At 48.6% G+C, this 25,498-nt stretch overlaps 11 protein-coding genes across 11 annotated transcripts; 5 read left to right on the top strand and 6 right to left on the bottom strand.

The window, feature by feature from the left end:
- Nucleotides 1–455: 455 nt before the first annotated feature.
- On the bottom strand, nt 456–1,280 carry YALI1_C01596g (uncharacterized protein; the record flags this gene model as incomplete). Its single annotated transcript, XM_501318.1, has 1 exon — nt 456–1,280. The coding sequence occupies one exon, from the start codon at nt 1,278–1,280 to the stop codon at nt 456–458; it is 825 nt and encodes a 274-aa protein (XP_501318.1).
- Nucleotides 1,281–1,372: 92 nt separating this feature from the next.
- On the bottom strand, nt 1,373–1,862 carry YALI1_C01590g (uncharacterized protein; the record flags this gene model as incomplete). Its single annotated transcript, XM_068282167.1, has 2 exons — nt 1,373–1,801; nt 1,854–1,862. 2 exons carry the CDS (start codon nt 1,860–1,862, stop codon nt 1,373–1,375), a joined length of 438 nt encoding a protein of 145 aa, XP_068138268.1.
- Nucleotides 1,863–3,251: 1,389 nt separating this feature from the next.
- On the top strand, nt 3,252–4,124 carry YALI1_C01576g (uncharacterized protein; the record flags this gene model as incomplete). The annotated part of the gene is made up of 1 exon (XM_501317.2): nt 3,252–4,124. One exon carries the CDS (start codon nt 3,252–3,254, stop codon nt 4,122–4,124), a length of 873 nt encoding a protein of 290 aa, XP_501317.2.
- A 325-nt stretch (nt 4,125–4,449) lies between these two features.
- On the bottom strand, nt 4,450–7,419 carry YALI1_C01535g (uncharacterized protein; the record flags this gene model as incomplete). The annotated part of the gene is made up of 1 exon (XM_501316.3): nt 4,450–7,419. The coding sequence occupies one exon, from the start codon at nt 7,417–7,419 to the stop codon at nt 4,450–4,452; it is 2,970 nt and encodes a 989-aa protein (XP_501316.3).
- A 1,500-nt stretch (nt 7,420–8,919) lies between these two features.
- On the top strand, nt 8,920–9,606 carry YALI1_C01520g (uncharacterized protein; the record flags this gene model as incomplete). Its single annotated transcript, XM_501315.3, has 1 exon — nt 8,920–9,606. The coding sequence occupies one exon, from the start codon at nt 8,920–8,922 to the stop codon at nt 9,604–9,606; it is 687 nt and encodes a 228-aa protein (XP_501315.1).
- A 757-nt stretch (nt 9,607–10,363) lies between these two features.
- YALI1_C01505g (uncharacterized protein) lies at nt 10,364–10,966 on the top strand (the record flags this gene model as incomplete). The annotated part of the gene is made up of 1 exon (XM_068282166.1): nt 10,364–10,966. One exon carries the CDS (start codon nt 10,364–10,366, stop codon nt 10,964–10,966), a length of 603 nt encoding a protein of 200 aa, XP_068138267.1.
- A 799-nt stretch (nt 10,967–11,765) lies between these two features.
- Nucleotides 11,766–12,842, top strand: YALI1_C01491g (uncharacterized protein; the record flags this gene model as incomplete). Its single annotated transcript, XM_501313.3, has 1 exon — nt 11,766–12,842. The coding sequence occupies one exon, from the start codon at nt 11,766–11,768 to the stop codon at nt 12,840–12,842; it is 1,077 nt and encodes a 358-aa protein (XP_501313.3).
- A 1,079-nt stretch (nt 12,843–13,921) lies between these two features.
- YALI1_C01433g (uncharacterized protein) lies at nt 13,922–17,602 on the bottom strand (the record flags this gene model as incomplete). The annotated part of the gene is made up of 1 exon (XM_501312.3): nt 13,922–17,602. The coding sequence occupies one exon, from the start codon at nt 17,600–17,602 to the stop codon at nt 13,922–13,924; it is 3,681 nt and encodes a 1,226-aa protein (XP_501312.3).
- A 1,656-nt stretch (nt 17,603–19,258) lies between these two features.
- On the top strand, nt 19,259–20,392 carry YALI1_C01416g (uncharacterized protein; the record flags this gene model as incomplete). The annotated part of the gene is made up of 1 exon (XM_501311.3): nt 19,259–20,392. One exon carries the CDS (start codon nt 19,259–19,261, stop codon nt 20,390–20,392), a length of 1,134 nt encoding a protein of 377 aa, XP_501311.3.
- A 619-nt stretch (nt 20,393–21,011) lies between these two features.
- Nucleotides 21,012–21,596, bottom strand: YALI1_C01393g (uncharacterized protein; the record flags this gene model as incomplete). Its single annotated transcript, XM_501310.4, has 1 exon — nt 21,012–21,596. The coding sequence occupies one exon, from the start codon at nt 21,594–21,596 to the stop codon at nt 21,012–21,014; it is 585 nt and encodes a 194-aa protein (XP_501310.4).
- Nucleotides 21,597–23,371: 1,775 nt separating this feature from the next.
- On the bottom strand, nt 23,372–25,279 carry YALI1_C01356g (uncharacterized protein; the record flags this gene model as incomplete). The annotated part of the gene is made up of 1 exon (XM_501309.3): nt 23,372–25,279. One exon carries the CDS (start codon nt 25,277–25,279, stop codon nt 23,372–23,374), a length of 1,908 nt encoding a protein of 635 aa, XP_501309.3.
- Between the last annotated feature and the right edge of the window lie 219 nt (nt 25,280–25,498).

The raw sequence follows: 25,498 nt of genomic DNA, 5'->3' as shown, positions 1-25,498 counted from the left end.
TGTAGTATATATACTATATTATATCGTAGTTGCGACTATCAGTACTGGTTCCGTTCTGTACTTGTAACTAATACCCGATTATAGATTATTGAAATATTTTAACACAAAAAACGACTGAAGAAAAAACAAAAGATGAGCATTCCCCTTTCGTCACAGCCCTGGAGAGTCACACCACATTCCTCAGTGCGACTCAGGCACCAGGCACCTCTCATCATGCAGGGGTCTCGACCCAGTAGATTGAATAATATTTCACACATAAGTGCGGTACAAGTCCTGGTACGTTCTACACGTAGCTGGTATTAGCCACAGACGCTACAAGTACTATACATACAGTACAACACCTCTCTCTAATGTACGAGAAAGGTGGCTCAGTTGTTCACGGTCCATGTGTGGTAATAATCTCAATGCTTATGCTATGCTAATCCTATATGCTGTGTTCTCCTTTCTCCTTTTTCCTACTCCACTGACTTTGCGTCCAGCCAACTCTCGCTCTCCAAAACTAACGGGGTCATGGGAGCGTCAAACTTGGGGCTTTTGACAGGCTGCAAATCGGGCGAGTCAGGAACCTCTCCGTCGTCATTTTCTTCCACCTCCTCATGCACATCGGGCACCGCGTGGGTGCTGTAGACCAAGCCAGAGGCCTTGGGGACCGCCAGCAGCGACGGTCGGCTCTTCTTGCGCTTCTTGACCCCTCCAGAAGATGCAGAGCTGGCCAGGGCTCCCGCCAGACTCATGGCATGTTCCCCTTGCATGGCCTTGTCGAAACTGGACGACAGGAACAGCACAGTGGGAGAGCCACAGAGCGAAATCGGGTCCAGACCGGGAGAGTCCGGAGGAGAGGCCACAGATGGAGCCTTGGAGTGGGGCCTGCTGGGGGTGGTGGCCCGGTAGTGCTGATGGCGTCGCTGGTTGTAGTGTTGTTGCAGCGAGTTGCGTCTGGAGGCGGGCGCACTGGGGGTGTTGCTATTGCTGGCGCCTGTGCTTGTGTCTCCAAACGACTCCTTGGAGAACTCGAAAGTCAGTCCGTCGTCATCTATGGTGTTGTGGTGATCCAGCTCGTTCAGCGACAGGGAGAGCAGTGAGATGGCCGAGGTGCTGGGGAGGATGCGAGAGGTGCCGGGCGACTTTGTGTTGGGAGACAGAGTGGACGCCAGCGACTGGTAGTACGGGTACCGCAGGCCTGGAGAGATGGGTATCAGCATGGGCGAGGCGTGAGGCGATAGTCCAGGCGATAGTCCGGGGCTTATACCAGGCGACAAACTAGGCGAAGTTGTTGTCATTTGTCTAGTTATGTGAAATGGGGTAGTCCTTGTTGCACTGTAGTCGAACAAGAGTGCTGATTGCGTCTCTTATAACTGCTCTTGTTTAGTGCTTAGTCTTCCGAAGTACACTTGTAGTGCGCAAGACTAACTTTTTGTCGGGTCGGATAATATGGGCCGGGATATGGGCGAGAAATGTGAAACGAGAGTAGTGTCGTGCCTAGTGCGTGAGCTTTGCCCTTTCCGTCTTCACAGTATTGTTTTTTGGTTCTCTTGATCTGACACCTGTGCTTGCCCTGATATGTATGTCGCAAGTTGCTGTCGAAAGATCCAGGATATGTACTGTATCGTACAAGTAGTGTGTGTGTGTGTGTGTGTGTCGTGTGAGGAGAGTCGTGCGAGGAGTCGTGTGAGCAGTCGTGTGAGAAGCTCGGCGTTTTTTTGGTCGTGTGAGTGAGGAAGAGAATCGGCTCGGTGACTGAGTCTCTGCTTTGGTTTTTCGTTTCTTTTTGCCGCCTCCTTTCTGAACAGGCTTTTGATCGCTACTATAGGAAGAAGAGTTGCTGGAAACTCAGCAAACGGTTATCTGGCAACAGCTCCCATGCAAACCCATCAGTATATAGAGTTGCTGTGGTGATGTTTATGTACTGGAGCTAAAAAAAATGCAGCGTCAAAAGGGAGAATTTTTTCCCACCCAGCAACTATACTGCAGGTCTCAAGCAAGATACTACGGTCTCATGTGGGCTTTAGGGTCCTGAAAAATGGCGGAAATGGCGGCGGGCCTTCTCTCGGCCACTATTACCGGTTCAACTCGCCTCCCCAAAGTCTAACCCCGGCAGATAACCATTCCTACCCTTCAACTGCTATCTTTAGCACTACTGTAACCTATATATTCCCGACACAAGCCCCCGCAAAAATCTATTTCAAGCCACTTTATGCAGACCCGAAAAACGGCAAACGTTGGAGATGGCTCCGGGTACCGTATGTACAGTAATAGCACGCCACAGTGGCCCAGGTGTCAGGTGCCAAATGCCACAAGATCCGCGGATCCGCCAGTGCATGGTTGAGTGCATGGTTGAGTGCATGGTTGCAGTATTCACAAGTCGATTGCAAGTAGACCATGGTGTTGGTTGTTGGTTCGTACTGTACGTACTGCAACATACAGCTTGTACCGTACCACTCGTACTGTACTGTACTGTGTACTGTACTCTTACCGCACAACTACCGCCAGCGTAGCCATGTTGTATGTATCACAGCACACTTTCTCATCCCGTGTATCCGAAAAACGTTTAGATATAGGCCGCTTTTATTATAATAGGTTTCACGTATTGCAGCACATCTGGAAGACACCTGTACAAGGTAGCAGGGTAGCAGGGTAGTTATCGTCCTCCCTACCCCTGCGAACATGTCAGTCCAAGGTGAACATTTCAGTACAAGCTAAAGTGAATATTTCAGTACAAAACTAGACCCTTGGAGATCTAGGCCGAACCAAACAAGACAGAATGAACTTGTATTGAACTTGTACTATAGCTAAAGAAAGCCACCAGTCAAAATCGCCCATTCCAACCACATGCTTGTTTCTGTCTCTTCCACTGACCGTCGCTGAACCTCGGTCTACGACAAGCAACTGCACGCAAGGACGAATTTGGAAGGTATCAAGAGCACCGAAGAAGAGCCATGAAGAAGAGCCATGCAAATCGCGTCATGTTGTTTGGGGGCAGACGCGGAGTTGACGGTCGTCCGAGTTGACGGTTCCGAGTTGCCGGTCGTCAGAGTTTTTTCCATATTAATCAGCAGTACACGGCACGGTCCTTGGGTGTGGAGCTCCTGGTCTACTGTAGCTGTAGCCAGTTGGAACACGTCTAGTTCCTTTCGGCCATATATCCCTGACTAAGCAACCTAAACAGGCCATCTCCCTCGCGTCTCTCCGCACTCCCCTAATAGAAGACTAATGCTAACACACATCAAGGTTACTGTGATCAACAAGACAGGATGATAACTACCACCATGGTAACGACGGAGCATGAAATCACGGAGACGCCGCCGGCCAACCCGTTTGCGCATCTCATCAAGGCGTGTCCAGACCCCCAGTGCATGCAGCAGGCCTATGAACGACACAGACGGACCCGCAACAGGGACAAAGCAGCCGAGCTTCGAAGTCGCAAAATCGCCGTCAAACCAGACCCCATTCTGTCGGGGCTTCTCAACGGCGAGCCTCCGGAGTTTGATCCCCGAAATTGCATCACATTGTGGGGGAGACCGACCTCAGACGTGATTGAATGTGTCAAGACCGTGCAACAACAGCTCACGGCGGTTACCAAGGCCTTGTGGTGTATGCCGCCAGAGTGTCTTCATTTGTCCATTCTGGAAGTCGCACACTCTGTGACCGAAGACACGGTCCGCGCCCTGCTACAGAACCTCAAGCCCTCCATCTCCAACCTCAAGAACGTGCCCCAGGACGTGGTGCTGGTCAAGCCTCTAGTTTGCTTCGACAACTCGGCCGTGGCATTGACTCTCGTGCCGGACGATCATTCGGTCTTCACATACACGCACTATAGAGCGTGGTTGCACAAGGCAGTGTCCGACACTGGTGTTCAGGTCGAGTCGCGATACCAGGTTCCTTCAGCCCACATCACCATCGGACGGTTTACCGATAAAGTGAGCGAAGAGACCGTGGACGAGTTTGTCACCGCGATTGAAGAGATCAATGAGCGGCTGGAGGATAGTGCCCTAGAGTGGCATGTAGGAGAGGAAAGAGAGGTGGAGGTTAGATGTGGAAGAATTTGGTACGGCGGTGGATGGAATGAAGTGAGTGGTGAACGAAGCGAACCACTCACGAACGGGAAGGGGGCCGTTAAGGAGTAATGCTCATCTCCTCAGCCCCGCATGGAAGGTGCATGTTTCAGCCGTAGACTGAAAAGGATAGGTATTTATGTTTAGAAAAATGAGCTATGACACTGTTCGCGTCTGTTTCAAAACAATGAGACTGACCCGGCAAGTATGACATTGTTGATATCAACACCATTATTGAGATGAGTTACAAGTATTCATATCATGTTTATCAAAGCGAACTGCAGGGTATCCCACACTGAAGGCAGCACCATCTTCCACTGCATGTACAGTATGCACAGTAGCTATAGCTATATCTTATGCATTCTAAATATATATTAAACATGGTTAGCAAATGTGGTTAGAGCTCGACGTACTTACTGACCTCAACAAGACCTCTGCCCTGGTTGCTCCAAATGGACCAGGCCGGGGAAAAATTGTTCAGCTCCGTAAAGGCTGGAATCTTGTCCATGGTGCGTCGTCGACCCTGCTCGTCCACAATAGACGAGGGATCCAGGTACTCGGCCCAGCTGCATGTGACTGTGACGCCCAGCCGGTTTTTGAGTGCCTCATTACCCTCGTCCTCAGGATCGCCCACTTCGTACCACCGAGGAATCCAGCTCAACTGGATGTCATACTCGGGGTCCTCCCAGTCCAGCTTATGCAGAGTTACGTCGTCAACTCCATGCATAAACGACCGGAACTCGTCCTTACCCGTCTTGGGATCTCTAGTCCATCCAAACATGGAGAACCGACTTCCTGATCCGGTAGTGATGCCCGTTTTGCCCACCCGGTTGTGACGAAGTGTCACCATCTTCACAGGAGACACACCAGTCTCAACATCGCCAGACTTGAACCGGGTGGTGTTGAACCGCAGAACACAGCCACGGTTGTTGAGGGCCGATATTTTGAATCGACCATCAAATCGGTCAAACGGGCCAGAAGAAGTCTCGTTCACAGGAACCACCTTGACGTCCAAAAGGTTGGTAGGAAGCCCAGCGAAATCCCCATCAGATGACACCTTCTCACCGTCAATCAGCCAGGGTCGAGGGGCAATGTAGTTGCATATCTCGACACCATCTCCCCGGGAAGAACAGTTGGGCTTGAAGGTATCGGTGGAAGGAATGTACTCCAGAACCTCCTGCAGAACGTCCTGTCGTCCCAGAACATTCGCATAACTCGTACCCTCATCCAGGTTGATGTTCTGCACAAACCGCATCTTGGCAGGAGCATTGCTGCTGAAGGGTGGGCTCAGAATATGGACAAAACTTGCAGTCACAGCCACCCCAACAACCACAATGGGCACAAACACCTGCAGTTTGTGCACAAAGGGCAAAAAGGTAATTCCAACCAAGACAGACATGGCTGTAATGGTTGTGTAGACGAAATCAGCCGACTTTTCAGACTCCAGAGGGGTCTGGTGAAGACCGTCAAGCAGAGAAGCAGCCAGACCAAAGGTCACGAAGAAAGTGATTGGTACAACCAGCAGAAACTGGATACTCCAATCGTAGCCCATGGAAACAGCAATCTTCTGAAGAGTCTTGTCCTCTTGCTGGTTCTCGGGGTCAACGGCACCGTGAATGCTGGGAGCAGCATTGTCAGGGCTGGCCTCGGGGAGCAGGGGGGAAGTTTCGGTGGCCTCAGATGCGTCCACAGTGTCTTCCTCGTCTTCGGGACCCTCGACAAAAGTAGAAGTCTCCGTAGACGTCACCAGGTGACCAAACAATCCCAAAATCGACGCTGTGGCCACTACAATGTACAGGATCAAGAAATGATACTCACCTGTAGCCTTGTGGGTGGCCTCATGGATGACAGACAAGAGAAGAAGGACCCAGAGAACGACTGATAGCTCTAACAGGATGATGAGCTTTTGATCACACACGGGTCGCACAAAGTGGAAGAAGCCAAGGAGCACGTAGTTGACGAAAATGAAGGTGCCCAAGCCGGCAAACAGAGGGGTATAGAACGACCGAACAACATAAAGCTCGTTACCAAGATGGAGAGTCTCGACTACAAAGTAGGTTGCGACCACACTCACGAGCACAGAGACGATAGATCGGAGCCAGCCGCCGAGAATGGTTTCTGAAGTCCCAGCATTGATCTGCTTTCGAAGCACCAGTAGGAATAGGAAGCCGACAAAGATTGGACCAACAGCAAGAGTCAAACAGGAGATAACAAAGATGTACTGCAGAGGCAGAATGATGAACAAATAGCCCCCGATATCAGAGAAGACAGCTGGCTGGTCGGCGTGGTCAAACGAGTCTGCTTCGGTCATCGACTGGGTCACGTCAATGGTGTTGACCAGCATGTGGTTGAGTGCGTTCTTGGTGGTCTCGGCAATGTTGTCCCTTCGAGTGTGGTAAAGAGCTCGAGGCTTGTAGAAGGCAATGTCAAGACCTCGAAGACCGCCTTCAGTGTAGACCTTATAGTCGGTCTGGGAGTGGATGAAGCCATTAGAGAAGCCCTCCTGGTAGACAGAAGAGGCAAATGGCATTTCTGCCGCGGAGTAATGGGAGGCGACGCCGTAGTCAGAGGCTCGGAACAGAATGGCCTTTCCTCCAGCACCGGTACCTTCTAGGTTGATGAAGGCAGATACGTTTTGTGCCCAGGGGTGGTGCATGAATGCTTCAGCTCCTAGCAGACCAAACTCCTCATTGTTGTTGAAGTTGAAGATTATATCTCGCTTGGGTCCTTCGTTCTGAGCCAGGGCGTGTTTGAGAACAGCCAGCATGGTGGCGATACCAGCACCGTCATCGGTGACACCAAAGGATGAAGGCACAGAGTCAAAGTGTGCAGAGAGCAGGATTGCCCCCAGACTCTTGTCCGAGTTCTTGGAGGACAGTCTGACGACGACATTGTTACCTTCAAAGTAGGTGAGTTTTCCCGGTGGCGCTGACTTGTCGAACACGTCTTCTTTCTGGATGAAGATGTCTGTCTGTGAGTCGTCGACCTCTATCTGTGCTCCTTCAAAGTGCTCACGGCCTGCGAGGGTGTAGACCTCCTTGAGTATGTGTTGTCTGACACGGTCGTTGTCGTGGGAGAAGTAAGGGTGCGGGTATCGAGAAATTTCGCCCAATTGGGCCCATGCGTAGTTGAGCAGTGGTTTCTGCGCCTCAGTCACGTCCGGTGGGTTCACCGACGTGGACACGTAGACCAGCAGTCCCAGAAGCACGGTTGTGATGGTCACGAGGGTGGTGAGAGGGACCGAGTTGAAACCAAAAGTCCACCTCACAAAAGACCCGATTGTCGTTTTTTTCGCGCCTTTGGCCGAGCCGTTTTCGTTGGAGGCATCCATGGCTCTGAGGGTCGTTCGAAGCGACTGTCGGTCCATTTGTAGCCCTTTCGCGAGAGGTTTGGGGGAGAAAGAGAAAGGTGGGTGTTGGTGTGGAGAGTCAAGAACAAGAACAAGATGAGCAAAAGGGGACCCAAATGTTATTTCCCTGTACGGCACTAGATAACCTAATTGGGGAAGTAGGAGAGAGTTACTTGAGAGCGAAGAAGACTGTCTCCAAAACGCGATGAAAAGAGTTGCAAACGAGAAGAGACAATAAATACAATCCTTGGATCATTCTGATTCTATCGGTATTATGCTTAGTCACATTCTATAGTCATGGCAACGCCCAAAACACACTGTTTTCCGTCGCCCATCCCCATAAAGTTCACATCTGGGCGTTTACCCGTATCGTACATCAGATGCAGTATACTTGTAGTCAAACGTGCCTCATAATGCATGTCTGATGGACCCCAAATTAGACGGCAAGGCTGACTTTTTAGGGTGGTTTCAAGGTGAAACAGAAACGGGTCTAGTGGATGAATATTGGAGGCGGACCTGGAGAAGAAAGAATCTACAGGCGGTGATTCGTGTGAGAAGACTCAGTAGCGTTTATGGGGACAGGGGAGCGTGGAGGGAGAGCGTGGAGGGGAACTGTGGAAGGGGGGTCGCTATAATATGTACTGTACTGTACGTGAGATTGAACAGCTACCGAATGGTACCGGCGGCAAATAGTTTTAGTACGGGAACCAATGATATATATAGAGATAGGTACTTTAGACGAGATAAGAGTCATTTGGCAAAGATTGTAGGACAGCTACATCGTCTGTCATTTTCTATCGAGATTCAATATGTTTACTTAACTTGAAGTTTAGATTAGTTGAAGATTAGACGAAGAGAAAGTTGTGCTGGGGGATACATTTCGCTGTTACAAAGCAGGCAGGGGTTTGAAAAGTATTCCAATCGATAGAGACATACGTAGTTACTAACTATTTGGTGTTTAGGTAAGGCCTGTTTAATATAATATACTGAAGAATTTGCATTTCAATGTTTGTCAGCAAGTAACAATTTCTGGAGGATTAGTTGGTACTTTAGTCGAGTTAAAAGCTAACTCCGAGCATCCCTGACAGAAGGGGAAAGGAGTCATTTCTGAGAGATTACCCATATCTCTCTTCAAGTTACGACTCTGAAACTATTAGTAGATTAAGACTTGTATTATTCCTCTATGTCGTATATCTGGTCTTCGATTTTACTCGGCTTTTTTATTTTCTCGAATTTTATTTTTTCGAATTTTTTATTTCAGAAGAGAACTGCGTCAACTCTTGGAAAATTGTACCACGTGTCCAACTGGAGCACCTTAACCAACGGCAGACTTATTATAAATACTCGAGTGAATTCAAAACTTGGTATTCTCCAGCAGTTCACTTGTGCTAACTCGCCCCCCACCAACTACCCCCACAGTAAGCCATTACCAACAAGGTTTGAGATGCATGACTCTGAATCAGATGATCAGATCATCTTTCTCAACCACCCGACACCGTGAAAAACCGCCACCACAAAATGTTCACTGGAATCGTCGAGCACATTGGAACCGTGTCTGAGTTCAAGCAGCTGGATTCGTCCCAGTCGGGCGGCAACGGCGCCTCTCTGACTATCTCCAACGTCGGACCTATCCTAGATGACGTCAACATGGGAGACTCCATTGCCGTCAACGGAGTGTGTCTCACTGTGACGGAATATGATGATGACAAGACCTATTTCAAGGCCGGTCTTGCCCCTGAAACCCTGCGACGAACCAACCTGGGCCAGCTCAAATCGGACTCGCCTGTCAACCTTGAGAGAGCCATTTCTGGGCATGTGCGATTCGGAGGCCACTTTGTTCAGGGCCATGTGGATGGTACAGCCGAGATTGTGGTGAAGAAGCCCGACGGAAACTCCATCGCCTTCACCTTCAAGCCCAAGGACCAGTCACTCATGACTTATATTGTGGAGAAGGGCTTTATCGCTGTGGATGGCACCTCTCTGACTGTGACTGCAGTTACCGAGGACACCTTCTCGATCATGATGGTGGCTTACACTCAAGAGAAGGTAGTTCTGGCTAAGAAGGAGGTGGGAGATTTCGTCAACGTGGAGGTGGACTTTATGGGAAAGCTGCTGGAGAAGCAGATCGATGGGGCGGTGGAGAAGAAGCTTGGAGGCCTGGAGGCGTTGATTGAGAAGATTGTCGACAAGAAGCTGAAGCAGTAAGTGCGCAGGAGACACAGGAGACGAGCTGAGTGGCGATAGTTCAATGGTCGCTGTCGTGTTACCTTCTAAGCTAGTTGAGTGATAACGCTCTACTCTACTCTACTCTACTTGTAGGACTAAAGACGACGGACTGCGAATGAGACTTCTTGAGATATCAAAAGCTATGCACGAATGATAAATGAATAATATGATGTGGTAATGGTTTGTAGGCATCTAACAATGTGTGCTCATGTGGTCAGCAGGATTACAGTAACGTCAATGAGTGGCCATGACAAGAGTTACAGTAAGGGACGAAGCAGACTGGAGATAGGAATATCAACGTATTAAGCAAGCATGAAACAGTCATTCTAAACTGGATTTCTGTCTTACAAGTATTCTATTAGCCCGTTCAAGGCCAACACGAAGATTCTGAAAAGTGTGATTGACTCTGCTCTGTCCGATTGTACATATACGTTGCTTTTGAAGATGTTTATTAGTTTTTGGCGATTTTTCACGATTTTAGCGATTTTATTTTAACGATTATTTTAACGATTTTAATGATATAACGGTTTCAACGATTTCAACGATTTCAACGATTTAAACGATTTTAATGAATATCGCAATTTATATGTTTGGCTTCAAATTAATTTCCAAACTCTCTTTGTCAGAGTTATGACCCGGAACCTTAAACGCACTTCCCCACATAACTTAGTCCTCTCTCTTTGTTCCTTTCTGCTGCTGCCCTGTGACGGCCCGCTCAACTCCGTTACAACTAGACATGCAACCAATCAGAAGACCGGTAGACGGTCACGAGACGGTTTTGTGTGAGTTGTTGGGCGAGAGCAGCCATTCCCCGCTCTGTTTCCACCAGCAGCACCTCGAAGAAGTCGTTGGGGGCGACCTTGCCGCTATCATCGGTGGTGAAGAGAGCATCAAAGTACCTTTTGTGGTTATCGTGGAGATTCGAAACGGTGATGTATTCACCCTGTGGAGTTCGAACCACCTGGGCACGCACGTCTCTGCACAGCCGCGGCTCTCCAGACAGAATTTCGTAGTTGACAGCGGAGCAGATTTGGCTGAGGAGATTGGGGTGATGCGAATGGGGGATAGTAAAGGTCACATAGTCGAGTTTCCCTCCGGGGCGGGCGATGAATTCAGGTGGTGCTATGGCGGAAATGGTGGCAGTGGTGGTGATTGTAGACATGATATCGGTGTGTGTGTGAGAGAGAGAGAGAGAGAGAGGCTAAGACGCTGCCGCAAGACCCCCTCCTGCTGTTGTTCACTCTATGTATGGTGGTTATGCATAACGGCACTACAGTATGCACGGTTCAGTGGGCCAGGACTTCACAATACCCACGGAAAGAAAGTAGAATGCCGCTAGAGACCGTACCATTGAAAGAGGAGACCGTAGGGATCACAACCATGTGTGTGTATTTGGTGTGTGTTGAGTGGAAGGGACTATAAGAGGGTTAAATGGGGGCAATTAGACCTTTTTTTTTTCCGCATGTAGATTGAAATCAACAGAATGGGGAGTATTACTTAAGATTGTACTTTAACAAATAGTTGAAGCTGATTTGGGTGAAAGAGCTGCACGGTTCTATATGAGAGGAAACAGCTCAATTATATAGTATCATATAATGTATACGACAATTCATGAAAGCTTGTGAAACCATAGAACCGTGTTCCACAGTGCACTGTACCGTCACTAAACAACTGTCTCCCTGGTAGCTAGCTCGACGCTAACTACAATATGTACATACTGCTTCAGAAGCTAGTCGCGGAGGCAACTTCACCATGAGAAACAAGAACCGGTAGCAATAACTCAATGGGCAGATATTCCCATGCGTCTCTTTGAAATATTCTTGGAACGCGTCCAAATTTTCAAGTACAGTACACATGTACAATTCCTAGATATTTTGTTGATTTATCCCGGATTTAATTCTTGTTCTTTAAACTCTACTCAGTTTGACCTATTTAATAACCAACAAATATATTTGAGAAGCAGAAATACCCAACAAAGTATACTTAAGAAGCTGAAAAAATCCAAGAGAGAGATTCTGCATATGTAAACAACAGTCATCTCGGTCCAAATATCGGCGACAATATGTGACAAGATTATGATGAAGCAATTATAATAGAAAAAAAACAACAATTAAAAAACACTACCGCCCCTTAGCTCGATGCTAAAGCTCCATAAACCTCACACTAGTGCTGGGTGGCAACTTGTCCGCAGTACCAGCACCGTAACCATCATGGCACTCAAGAAATCTGTTTCAGCAGCAAAGTCGCCTACTCACTCAATTGAAAAGAAAGTCGCTCAGGAATCCGTCTCCATCTCTCTCAAGACTGGGTTCACTTACTCATTCAAGTATGCAGACTGTGTCACCGAGATCATTTCAATCCCCCGTCAGGATGATGAGGCAGACGACGATGACTGTCTAAGGCCGGATATCAACCAAATTGTGAAGCAAGGGCTCACTTCTTCCGAGTCTCCCGTTGCTCCCAGGGCTCGCTCCTACTCCTACTTTACCAACCTGAATGAAACATATATCTACCTCAAGATAGAGACCGACAAGAACATCTTCTACCAAGTCCCGATTCCACAAGTGGCGTCTGCGGAGGAGGTGACAGAAGACTTCTACGAGACGGAAAAGTGGTGGTTTCAACTCGTTTCCGAAATGTATCCCGACGGCTACGACAAAGACGGAAGACCAGCAGATCACAGGCTCAACCCCAAGACCCGCGAGTACAAGTACAACTTCACGTTGCTCGACAGTTTCGGCTCGGAGACGGATGTGGACAGAGACGTATTTGACAGCTACTTTCCCGAGTGCAAGCGAATGGTATGCTATCGTAATGAGCACAGGCTCAAGATATGGGGGTCTTACGAGGCTGTTCGAGATCTGGCGTGGTATCTCAGTGGAAACGAGCCTGTCGGCGAAGGCTTGGACTCCCTAGGAGACTTGATTCTCATTTCAGAGGAATACAAGGGTCTGTATTTGAAGCACTGGTGTATCAGGAGGATCCTGTCTACGCAATGGAGTGATATTTCTCTGCAGAGTGCAGCAGGGCTCTATGAGAGACTATCGGAGACTGATTGTGAGGAGATGAAACAACTCAAGCCTCTGTTGTTTAGACTGATCCAGCAAAAGATGATGTCTCTAGACAGGACCAAATGGAGCCCTCCTCAGATTCTCGCAGCAGAAGTAGGTCCTGAGTGGACTTGTCTTCCAGGTTCAGGTTTAACCACATTGTAATGCCATTTTAATCTCCATCAAAGACAATAACATTACTTGGAACTACTTATTGACTATCGTTAAACACTTTGGAAATTACTTGAGTTATTGCAGAAACACCATAGAACTGAACCCTTAGAACTGAAGAATTAGGCCTCAAGACGCGCCGTCCTTCACAAGCCGGCGTTGAACACGAGTGACAGTTTCAGCAACAGAATCGGCTACATACACCAAAACACAGGCGCAGCCCCCAGGAAGACATTTCACATGTAGGTGCCATCAAAGGGATTTTCTGCTTCAGTCCTCGAGATGATTCTCCGACGCCTAGAAATCAGAGAACCAGAACCGGTTCACCTCACCCTGAGAAACACAGAACTCCAGATTCAGAGTAAGTCAGCAACCGAACTGTTCATCTGTCTCGTTTCGCAGCGCCCTAGGAAAGCACCTCATATACCGGAAGAATTTCTCGTCGACATTTTCAGACCAAAAATCCCCGGGAAATACTCCGGTAAACAAGTTAGAACGGACTAGGATCTCCCGAAACATCTTGGATTACGATGTACCCCGGATTTTGGCTGTGGGGAGCTACTCTACAGTTAGGAAGCTACCCTACAGTTATTCATAGAACAAAATGTCGTTGAAATGTTGCATCCATTTTTTATTGATCATTGTTCTGGTTCTTCACAAACCAACTTTTTAACGGAAAACTTCCCTTTTTTCTCCCTTTTTCCTATTTTTTCTTTCGTTTTTTCCTAATATCTTCTGCTTTTTTGTCAACCCACCTATGTACAGTGTACTTGCATTTTTCTGAGATCAATTATTCACTGGAACAGGCTTGAAAAGACACACCCCGAAGCGACAGTAGAAAGTACCCTTGAATCCAGCTGTCAATCACCTTCTATAATCGACCTCAGCTATTTATTCGATCTTAAATCAATGTCAACACCGGTGATCATATCAATATCACGACTTCAACAATTTACTTGATATTACTTCAACATCCAAAAGTCAGTCGAGTTTCTACTTAAAACAAGACCAATCCAATTACCCTATTTAATCCAAACTAAATCATAACATCATAATCATTATAATCGTCCATATTACTTTCTGCCCTTGGCTACCAGACTCTCAGTCGCCAACGTCTGCTGAAGACGCTCCTTCTGCTTTATTCGTCTCGCCACAAAGTCCAGCTCGCCCCTCATTCTCAGAATGCACAGAATAATGTCCTCGTTCTGAGGCGCCTCTCGCTTGGCGTTTCGGATCCGCTCCTTCTGCTTGCGCATCACCGTTCGGTTTCTGTGAGCCATGACGGTGTTCTTTCGCTTGATGAGCTCGGGCAGACCGACGTAAGTCTTGTCTTGCAGGGCCTTAAACGTAGAAGAAGACAGTTTCTCACACTCGTCCTTGAGCTCCTCATTGGACAAGTCGTAATAGACAGGCACCCGCATCAGCTCCTGGTACTGCTGAGAATGCAACACTTCGAGACTGGGACCGGCTCCATCGTGGTGGAAAAAGTCTCGAAGAGAAGACAGCCATGTGAAGACAATATCGACCTCCTTGGCAGACAGCTGGGTCTTGGAGGTACGCTTGTAGGACAAACGAGGCAAGAGAAGAGACGTCAGAGTCGTCAAAACGACTCTCCACGTTCGAGACATGACCTTGAGCCGGATTTCGTCAGTCAGACCGACTGCCAGCGTCGCAAAAGACTCGTTGAGATAGTCAAACAGCGGAGTTATGGCGTCTTCAATCATGGTAGGTGTAAGAGGTACATTTGAAATACTCGTGCTACTCAGCCAACTGGAGACGCTCTCCATATTGAACTCCTTGAGCTTGCCTCTCCCGGGGCTGATGAGACTCTTCATAGTCTCTCTGGACAATGAGTACTGAATGAAAGCCGTCAGTTTATCAACCATGACCTTGATCATATCGTTTTCACATCGCACTAGCGTTCTCAGAGCCTTACCAAAGTAGAACCGCACATCGTCCCGTTCACTTTCCATTGTAATGTTCACCAAAAGCTTTCCCTGAGTGTCCAGATCCAGCCAGTAATCCTGGGCAATAAAGTCTCCAAAGGCAGCAGGATCTAGACGTAAAAATGCTCGGCCGCAGAGATCATGTGATCCTAAGGAATCTTCGTCCCATACTGTGGCGGTCAACCAAGAAGGACCGCCTGTGGCAATCTCAAACGTCTCGTCCCACACGGGGTTCAGCTCTTCAAAAATTGTACGTGTCTTTCCAATCTGTTTTCGAGTAGCCTGGTCGACAAGAGTCACGTAGGGATCCGACAGTCCGTTCATATCGCACGCCTTTAGATTCTCAGCCTGGACAATGCGAATAGTGAAGAGATAAGCACGCTTCTTGTTGGTTGTGTCCTTGGTAACAATCTTACCGGGTCCAGCATTGGTATTGACTCCCTCCAGAACCTTTGCAAGCTTCTCCGAGTCCAACTGCGCCTCAATCTCGTCCAGTTTTGCCTGTGCCGTCTCAATATCGTTCAGTTTAATGCATGTGGTCTTTTTGAACTGATACGGAGTGAGAGGAGCACTACCAGCCATGGCGTTTTTTGCCATGGCCATCCACTTTTCCTGCCGGCTTTTGTACTTGACCTTCTTGTCGTCCTCGAGTTCCAGTTCCTCGCTGAACAGTTGGAACACTCTCGAGGCGTACTTGCACACAGCCACTGACACGCCATTCATCAATGTGGTGTAGAACTGGGCCACATGCACGGGATTGTCCCAGTGGAGCTCTGAGATGATCGCCAGAGCTGTTCCCAACGAAGTGAACATGTCTGCCACCGAAGACGAGTACATGATGCCTTCTCCTTCGTCCATAGGCTCCCACTTATCCGCATCAATGGCAGGATCAACCCAGGAAGTCGCTAGAGTCGCTGACTGTTCCACATGCCGTCTAATGTACTTGACAAACGCAGCCTCGAGATCAAACGGGAACTTGCCAGGTAAAACTTGGACATAGAGCTCTCTGATCTCGCACAGCTTCTTATACAGCAGCGTCATATCATCGTAAGAGGGCTCCTCGTGTCGTGCGGTCATGTGGCTCATCAGATGGGTGAACATGGACTGCGAATCAACAGAAAACAGCGAAAAATGTGTCTTGGCTGCAATCAGAGCAATGGGAACGTGCTCTAAAAGCGGCCGTTTATATCGTTTCTGCAGCCTCTCAGCGGAAGAGATGATTCGGTCCGCCAACTCGATGATATGCAGAGGATCCAGTGTATGGTCACGTGGAATGGCGTCGATGAACTCGTCGTATTTATGCTCGGCCACACTCTTGACCACTAGACTCAGATTGTCGAATACCTTGGGCATATCGACTATCATCTCGACCCTGTCCCATTCGGACGAGCAAAAGACACACTCGCCGAGAATCTGCAGATAGGGACCAATGGAGGGTGGTTTCTGTTCGTAGATTGACTTAATGCAGCCTGAAATGAGGTCAATGACGAACACAAGCACCTCCTTGAGCCCCAACACGTACACTTCTCTGTCGCAGACCGGCCACAGAGACGTGTCCCACTCTCGTTTGCCGTTCTCCCGGCCTACGTGTGAAATGAAAGACACCGAGTCCTCGATGAGGGAGATGGGAAGCTCCTTCAACTTGAGCAGTTCTTGACAAACGTCCATAACAAGCGCGGCTCGTGTACTGGATGGAATTTGCCACAGATTAAAGCATTCCGTGAGAATGGCGATCGAGTTTTTGCTCAGTAGAGTATCACTTTTGGACTTGAGGTCGTGGGAAAGACAGATTTTGACCAGTAATCGCCCGTAGGCACGCGGATCTTCGGGAATGTAGTAGTAAGTGGTGCTCTGGGTTGACGACTGGGCTCCATACCCTGCCAGCTGTGTCTGAACAGCTTCTATAGCTCGATTCTTGTAATCCTGATACGCGTCGTCAGAACCAAAATACTGTCTTTGGTAATATGGGAATCTGTCTTGTTTGAGTTGGTCCAGTGCTAGTCGAAGATCTGCCTCTGCTGCCTGCTCAGTGGCTGTATCTTTGATTTCAGAGACACCTTTCTGAATAAGACTGTCACTCATGAGAAAGTACGGACCCAGCGATTTGGCCAGATGAATATCTGCCACGTCAAACGTTGGTGTCAGTCCCGCCGAGTAAGATGCGCTTCCGTTTGACTCTCCCAGGTTGCCCGTATCATTAACCAGCTTTGATTCGTAGCTCTGTAGTTGTCGAATAAGAGAAGCACAGGACGATTCGAATCCTGCTTCTCGCAGGGTGGCAATCAGAAATTTGACAAAGGTGGCGGTGAAGTAATTGACCAGTCGTTTAGTTTCTGCTGGCTGTGAGCCGCTTTTGGCCAACTCCTTCGTGGACGAGGAAATGAAGAACATGACCACGTCTTCAGCCCGTCTGTTTTCTTTGATTCGACGGGAAAAGTCTGGATCCAAAAGTAGAGCGTAAAATGCGAGGAAACACCGCCGAACCAGCGGGTCAGTGATGTCGCTAGAACCCTGGTTAAGAGCCAGCTTGTTAAGCTTCTGCTGCAGCAGCTTGGGGGCCTCCTTGGGCAACTTTTGGTCGCCGAACGACGGAGTGGGATCCGACACCCCCAGAGACGCCAAGTCACGCGACTGCCGTTTGCCTCCCCCTCGGAATCGCGGTTCGCATCGGTATGACAAGACACACACCTTGAGCACCTGGTCGAACAGTGACTTTTCGGTTACCCTGGAGATTCCCGACTTGACCCGCGAGTGTCGTCGCGTCGTCGTGAGCGGGTCTCCCACGGGTTTGCGGCGTATAGCTGACATGTGGGTTGTTGTGTTCAAGTGTCAAGTGTTCAGAGAGAGAGAGAGAGAGGGAGAGATGGTTGATGATGTTGATACGGAGAGTGCATGCATGAATGCGAAGTTTAAGGGGTGGTAGAGGATAGTGGGGGTGGATGCTTAGTCAGGAGAAGGTCGAGGGTTCGAGGGGCAAAATAGGGCAAAATAGGGCAAAATAGGGGTTGCCACGTGATAAATCGGATGTTCACGTGACCCCTGATCGAGAGACGCAACACGTCCTTCGTTTCTGGTCACGTGAACCCTCATCTCCGTCCGCTGTGGCGACGTCAGTCTGTCCTTGCTTTTGTCATTAATAAGCTCCATAATTTCAGCTGTCTGCTGTCTGCTAATTATAGATATTGTGAATCAATCGAGGGGGTGTGAAATTTGGCGAGCAAAGTGTTTTGAAGCTGATATTGGGCCAAACTTGAGGTATTTCCGGGATTGGTATTTCTCAGATTATGACTTGTGGCTGTGGAGGTCACGTTTTCATCGCTCAGATCATTGTTATGAGTGCAGATCTGTTTATCAGTTTCTTCATAGGGAGACGCAGTGTCAGATCCAGCACTGGACCCGATAGTTGCTGTAGGCACGTGCGCAACTGCAGAGTGGATGCATGTTCAGGCTCTCAGGGTCTCTAGTGTGTTTTCGTCTTAGCGTCATGTATTCTCAAGCTTAGTCAGAGAGAAGGACTATGGAGGAGAAGGGGAGAATTGAGAAGGGTATTTGAAGGGACTTTGAAGGTCGCGTGGAAGAGGTACTTGAAGAGGTATTTGAAGGTCACGTGGAAGAGGTATTTGAAGATCACGTGGAAGAAGTACTTGTTTTACAGAGAATATCGGGGTGATTTTGACAGTGGGATTGTCTCCCAAGTCCTAATCGTTTGACATGGGAGCAGTGAAAAGTCGGGCTAAAAAAGGGAATATCGGAAATCGGAAAGACGGAAAGAATTACTGGACTCATGTTTAGTAGATCTGAGCACTTCAAATTTGAAAATATCTCTTCAAACAGCAGATCGGTTGGTCGTGGAGGTACCATCAAGGGTAAAATCAAGGCTATCATCAAGGGCCATATATCGCAAGTTTGGGGGAAGATAATATGTTCATAGTGAATCAGGGTTGTGGATTTCCTCATCTAACGGCATTGTAACTAGTCCTGGAGGGTCTTTTTTATGGATAACCTCCATGTACGATGTATCCAAGATCTCCACGTACTGTGTTCTGTTTCCTAAGTAATACCCAACAACCTCTCCAACAAACACTTGGGAAGATGCACTTGTGCTGAGATGTCAAGATGTTAGTACTGTACTGGATGGAGAGAATATTAATAAATAATTGTTACCCAACTACATCTTGTCGATTGAAAGAGATACCCCTAAGACAGATAGGATATCTGCAACCCGAGGAATGAACCCCCCAGCACCGGCACCCTTTCTATTAACAAAATGCCAACTGAAATTTGAAAAGTTCAACTAAACTTATTTGACCCACAAAAACTCGTCAAAAGTGGCGGCGAAAGCTGGCAAATGATGACATCCCCTTGGAACTATGATATCCCCTCGGAATCTTCGTCCCCATTTGCCACATCTACTTGCAACGCCACGTCTGCTTACTAAGCAACCCAAATCTGCCTCGGCTCAAAATGTGGGGAAGTTCACATGCATTCGCTGGTGAATCTGATCTGACACTACAACTACACACCAGGTCCAACATGAGCGACAATACGACAATCAAAAAGCCGATCCGACCCAAACCGATCCGGACGGAACGCCTGCCTTACGCTGGGGCCGCAGAAATCATCCGAGCCAACCAGAAAGACCACTACTTTGAGTCCGTGCTTGAACAGCATCTCGTCACGTTTCTGCAGAAATGGAAGGGAGTACGATTTATCCACCAGTACAAGGAGGAGCTGGAGACGGCGTCCAAGTTTGCATATCTCGGTTTGTGTACGCTTGTGGGCTCCAAGACTCTCGGAGAAGAGTACACCAATCTCATGTACACTATCAGAGACCGAACAGCTCTACCGGGGGTGGTGAGACGGTTTGGCTACGTGCTTTCCAACACTCTGTTTCCATACCTGTTTGTGCGCTACATGGGCAAGTTGCGCGCCAAACTGATGCGCGAGTATCCCCATCTGGTGGAGTACGACGAAGATGAGCCTGTGCCCAGCCCGGAAACATGGAAGGAGCGGGTCATCAAGACGTTTGTGAACAAGTTTGACAAGTTCACGGCGCTGGAGGGGTTTACCGCGATCCACTTGGCGATTTTCTACGTCTACGGCTCGTACTACCAGCTCAGTAAGCGGATCTGGGGCATGCGTTATGTATTTGGACACCGACTGGACAAGAATGAGCCTCGAATCGGTTACGAGATGCTCGGTCTGCTGATTTTCGCCCGGTTTGCCACGTCATTTGTGCAGACGGGAAGAGAGTACCTCGGAGCGCTGCTGGAAAAGAGCGTGGAGAAAGAGGCAGGGGAGAAGGAAGATGAAAAGGAAGCGGTTGTGCCGAAAAAGAAGTCGTCAATTCCGTTCATTGAGGATACAGAAGGGGAGACGGAAGACAAGATCGATCTGGAGGACCCTCGACAGCTCAAGTTCATTCCTGAGGCGTCCAGAGCGTGCACTCTGTGTCTGTCATACATTAGTGCGCCGGCATGTACGCCATGTGGACACTTTTTCTGTTGGGACTGTATTTCCGAATGGGTGAGAGAGAAGCCCGAGTGTCCCTTGTGTCGGCAGGGTGTGAGAGAGCAGAACTTGTTGCCTATCAGATAATGACGAGGTCTGGATGGAAGGACTAGTCAGCGAGACACAGAGCATCAGGGACCAGACACGACCAATTCAATCGACAACACTGTGCTGCATAGCAGTGCACAGAGGTCCTGGGCATGAATATATTTTAGCATTGGAGATATGAGTGGTAGAGCGTATACAGTATTAATTGTGGAGGTATCTCGTCGCATTGATAGAGCAATACAGTTACTGCTGAAGGGAATGATACCGAGTATTTCGGCCCGATTCAGTTCTTGATATCGTCATTTTGTCTCTATTGTCTACTTTTCAGATAACCTCAACAAATCTTCAACAAATCTCCCAGTAAACAGTCAGAGATCATATCCGAGATCATATCAGATATGTCACGATCCGAGTACAATAATGGATATTAATCTGCTTGATTTTGAATTCTGTTGCGATTATGATTTCTTTGATTTCGATATGAACACATACGGCGACTCCCAGACCTTTAGAAGCTCCAGTTTGGATTCTTAGCAATGGTTACACTCAACTATATCCCAAGTAATACTTGGTAACAATATGCCAAGTTAGTCATTCATTCGTTATAGGAGTTAGCAAGTGTTTGTCAGCTAAAAATGGTTAGTCGGTCGATTACCACTTAGATCTTTTCAGCGTGGAACTTGATGGTACGCTTGAACCGACACTTGGAGTAGTCGGGGCTGTTGATGACGTAGATGACGTTTCGCTCAGGGTGAGGAGTGCAATAGTAGTACTCCTTGGGGCCGTCTCTCAGCTCAAAGGTTCCATCGGCGGCAATGTCAAAGACCGAGCCCTGGAGCTTGTAGCCGTAGTCGCCGGTCCAGAACAAAGCCTGCAGCTCCAGATAGGCGATGGGCATGTCGTTAACAGAGAAGGTGTTGCCCTCGCCCTCGGTGATGGTGATGGGTTCGCCGTCGGTGGAGGCGGTGATCAGGTCATCTTGGTAGGTGACGGGCAGAGATTCGACCGATTGGGCGTCTGATCTGGTATAGGTCAGCTTGTACTTGTCTCCGACAGCCGCCAGAGCGGTGGTAGCGACGGTGATGAGGGAGATGAGTTTCATATTGGCGGCAAGTTTAGCAAAAGATGGCAGTGGGATTGAGGGACAAGAGTGTTTATATAGATATAGATACAACACAACGAGTCTGAATGAGACAACCGAGACAACCACTCCCGAAGCCTCACTAATAGTTACTAACGGCATATTTCAGGTACCACCTGCACCGAGCTGCATAGAGTTTGGAGGGGCACTTAATCTGAAGGCACTAACGGCTGTGATAACGACAGCTACAAGGGTCGTATTGACAATATGGACATATCAGGGAGAAGCTGGAAGCTGGGAGGGTAATTTGATTGGATTTTTCTCCAGAAAACTCCCCATTTAACCCCCTTTATAACGCCCCACTTCGGGTCGTAATTTTAGTTAACCGCGCGCCCACCTCGAAATATGCAGGCCAAGCAGATCGGCGCACAGCGACATGAGCAAAGGGGGCAGTACAGAAGCGGAGAAGAAGACGAGTGTCGTCGGACCACCAAGCCAGTCAGGCACTGTCGGGGCGTTTGTGTCGGTCACGTGACTCTACGATATCGGCTGCCGGTGTATTTTTCGGGAGTCATGGCGGGCTCTCGATGTTTGGTTTGGCTCAGTTTGGTTTGGCTCAGTTTGGTTTGGCTCAGTCTGGTTGGGCATGTCTTTTCGAAGCAACTGAAAGTGAGCGCCAGGGCGGAGTCTATTGTCGGGTCATGTGTTGTTTCAGGTTCATGTATCTTCGAGGTCGGGCATTAAAAGTAATTACTGTTGGAGACAAGTGTCGATTTCTGTAGCGCACACTGTGAAGATCACTGTGGATGTTGGTCACATTTCAACTAATTACTTGGATCATTTAAGGAAATTACTTAGTCTCGTGTAGTAAATTACTTGGTATCACTTAGTCTCACGCAGCTAATTACGTAGTCTCTAATTACCTAGGACCATCTCTCGAACGAGATGTCAGAGAAGAAATCAAAAAAGTGCATTTTGTTAAGAAAAGCCGGATTAGTAAGATGGTAAAAATCTGGATCCGAGTTGGTCTTATTGTGGACGTTGATCTGGATTCTTTAGTGTTGGAATTGAGCTGGGTGCAATACTGGGACTTGGTTTGAAACCAGAAACCTGTTTTCAGGTGTGATTCTGCAGCTTGACTTCGCCGCAACTCCTCTTTGGCGACTCTGAGAGAAAAACTAAGCATATATTCGTGTTCTTCGTGCCATAATTGCAGTACAAAAGTTTCGTTATTTTCGTAATTGGAGCTCTCATACTGAAGATTACGTAATGCTCAGTGTTAACTGGATTCAAAACCATTACTCGGCTTCAACTAATAAACTCACTAAATGCTAGGGTATAGTTGACATTGCACTCACCAAACCCCCCGGTTCTCCTCAGACCCAGTGGTCTTCTGTTAATCTATATGGCTGGCAGAAACACAAGGTGACATCTGGATCAGAAGTAACACCAGTCGACAGTTGGACTTGCCGGAATACAGGGGTTTTCACCCCCTTCCGATGTAGTATCGTAAACACAAGGACTCTATCTTGATCCTGCCATTGGTGCGATGCCAGAGAATTAATAGTAGTACCATTATAACCGTCATGGTCGCGGAATAATATTGGTACCACTTTCTTTGACACCACATGGACCATTTTTGGAACTCCACAAGCTATTTACAGCTGGCTCCGAGCAAGATGGCGGATGTGAAGATGACTCTACCTTGAGACGTAGTGGCTGTGTCTCTCCCTGTGCTGCTGTGTGAGAACTTCTTGGTCTGATAATACTATCTACAGTAATGCTCTACCACTGGCTACATGCAATGAATCTGCTCTCTCACTTGCACTTACATCGGAAAGAAGGGCCAGGGGACTGGTATGTACGCTTCAAGTATAGTAGTCTCGGGTAGGTAACAGTTGCTATTCAATAATAATATATCCTGAGGTGCCGTATCCTCACAATTGAGTCATATTTTTGGACTGCAAACACGCAAATCTCTCATCCAACGAGCTCGTCACAAACGAACAAAACGCATCCAGCAGACACTCTTGATCACACTCGTTTGGGGTATACGGGGACTTTCGGTAGTAGTGATCCCAATACAGCTGGTTCTGCTCCGGGTTTTCCAGAATCGCCTTGGCTGCTCGGTGCCAAAAGGTGGCGTTGAGAGGAGCATCCTTAGGCCAGGTGCCGTTTAAGTCGTAGGAGTCTCGGGCAGAGTACTCCCATCTCCAGGTCAAGTGCCGAGGAGTCTGGGGCTCATAGACCGCCACAGTGTAGTTGTTGGCTACTGTGTGATTCTTGGACTTGGCAAGGTCGTAGTCGTACGTCTCGTTGAGGGGAGAATAGTAGTTTCGGGAGTCCATAATCTCAAACGTCTTGGTGTCCACCTCGTAGTATCTCCAGGCTGGGTTGTAGAGGTCGACGGGGGTCACCGACTGGGTGATCCAGCCAACCGCTAGAGCACTCTCCTCTGTCCATACATTGTCTTTTTCGTAGAAGAGGTTGAACTGGTCGGCATGGGTGTGTCCAAAGAAGGTGGCGGCAATAACATGGGGAGAAAAGCGTCTGATCACTTGTCTGAACACCTCCGAGTTCCATCCCGTTGCCCCCAAGTCCTGAGCGGGAATATGAGCCATGATCCAGGCCTTTTGTCCGAGTTTCTCGCACAAAAGAAGCTCGTCCACCAGCCAGTGGAACAGGCCAGATGGGTCGGGGTCGGTGATGTTCCAGAAGTTGTAGTAGTTTCCTGAGTACCACAGATTCGAGTCAAGCGAAATGACTCTCAGGCCACGTTTGGTAGTGACTGCAAAAGACCCGTAGGTATGTTCGGCCTGGGCCTCGGTGGTCTCATTGATCCACCCAAAGTCCTTCCACATTTTGGCCGACAGTTCAGCGTTCCAGGAAAAGTCGCCGGCAAAACCAGAGGAGTTCTGGGCCACCTGCCCATAAGGATACGAGTCGTGGTTGCCAAAAGTCGGATAGACGGGAATGTCGCCCATGTACTTTTTCATCAGGTAGTAGCATTCTTCTTCCGACTGGTAGGAGTGAGCGAAGGAGAGCCAGTCTTCGAGATCGTGCGACACCATGTCGCCAGTGAAGAGTCCAAATTCAAAGTCTCGGGCGAGCGACATGGCACCCACAGACTTCATGGAGTCTTCAACGAGTGCCTCGGGCGAGTCACAATGGTACGAGCCGAGTTTTTGGGCCGGCAAGACGGTCCGATTGAGACCAGCAGCTATAGCCGCCTCGTTATGGGACTCGACTGTGCAGCACATGTAGTCGTCGCACCAGGCCTCTTGTCCGGGCGTGTATCTGAGATCTAGATGGAAGTCGGAGATGTGCAGCACGTTGAAGGTCTCGTTGTAGGACGATTCGATTTTCTTTGGGTTTTTGGGCTTCTCTGGCCACCAGGAAGACAAGTCCGGAACCGGCACCTGGACACGATCGCAGGTAAGTGGAGCGAATCCGTTGCATAGAGCTTGGCCATCGAGTCCAAAGGCGTCCATCAGAGTAAAGACCTGGGCCAGATGTTTGCCCTGGTTGCCTCTGGTGATGCTGGCTCCCTGGTAGGAGTCGCAGTCGTCCTGCCACTTGTAGAAGTTGCAGAGCTTCACCATGAGGTTTGGGGTGACTGTGGGGGCCTTGAGGGTGATGTATTTGCCGAGATTGATACCCTGTTGGCACTTTGTGCAGTTGGAAGCCGAGGTGTTGAAGATCTTCTGGGCCTCCTGGAATCCCCACTCTAGGAGAGCCTCGTTGCCAATGTCCGGGACCTGGATTTGATGAGACGAGTTGTCTGCTCGCTTGGCTAGCCCAGAGGCTGCCAAAAGACCTGTGGTGAGTTGGACGATGTTGACCATTGTTGGTTGGACGAGAGAGAGTGAATGGAGTTGGCATCTTATGTTGCCAGGTCTGAGCCGCTCGTTTGGCCGAGAAACACTTTCCTGGAACGCCCGTGGAATTGGTTTGGCTGCAGGACAGTCCAAAGGAGGGTTAAATCATGTCTATTGTTCGGATAACTCCCTTATCGTGATGCCAATGCATGCTTCAGGTGCGATTATGTATGTTGGTCTTGGCTG

Source organism: Yarrowia lipolytica, chromosome 1C (assembly GCF_001761485.1).
Source record: "Yarrowia lipolytica chromosome 1C, complete sequence".
Taxonomy (NCBI): Eukaryota; Fungi; Ascomycota; class Dipodascomycetes; order Dipodascales; genus Yarrowia; species Yarrowia lipolytica.
The sequence above is the reverse complement of the archived record's forward strand: the minus strand, read 5'-3'. Positions and strand labels throughout refer to the sequence as shown.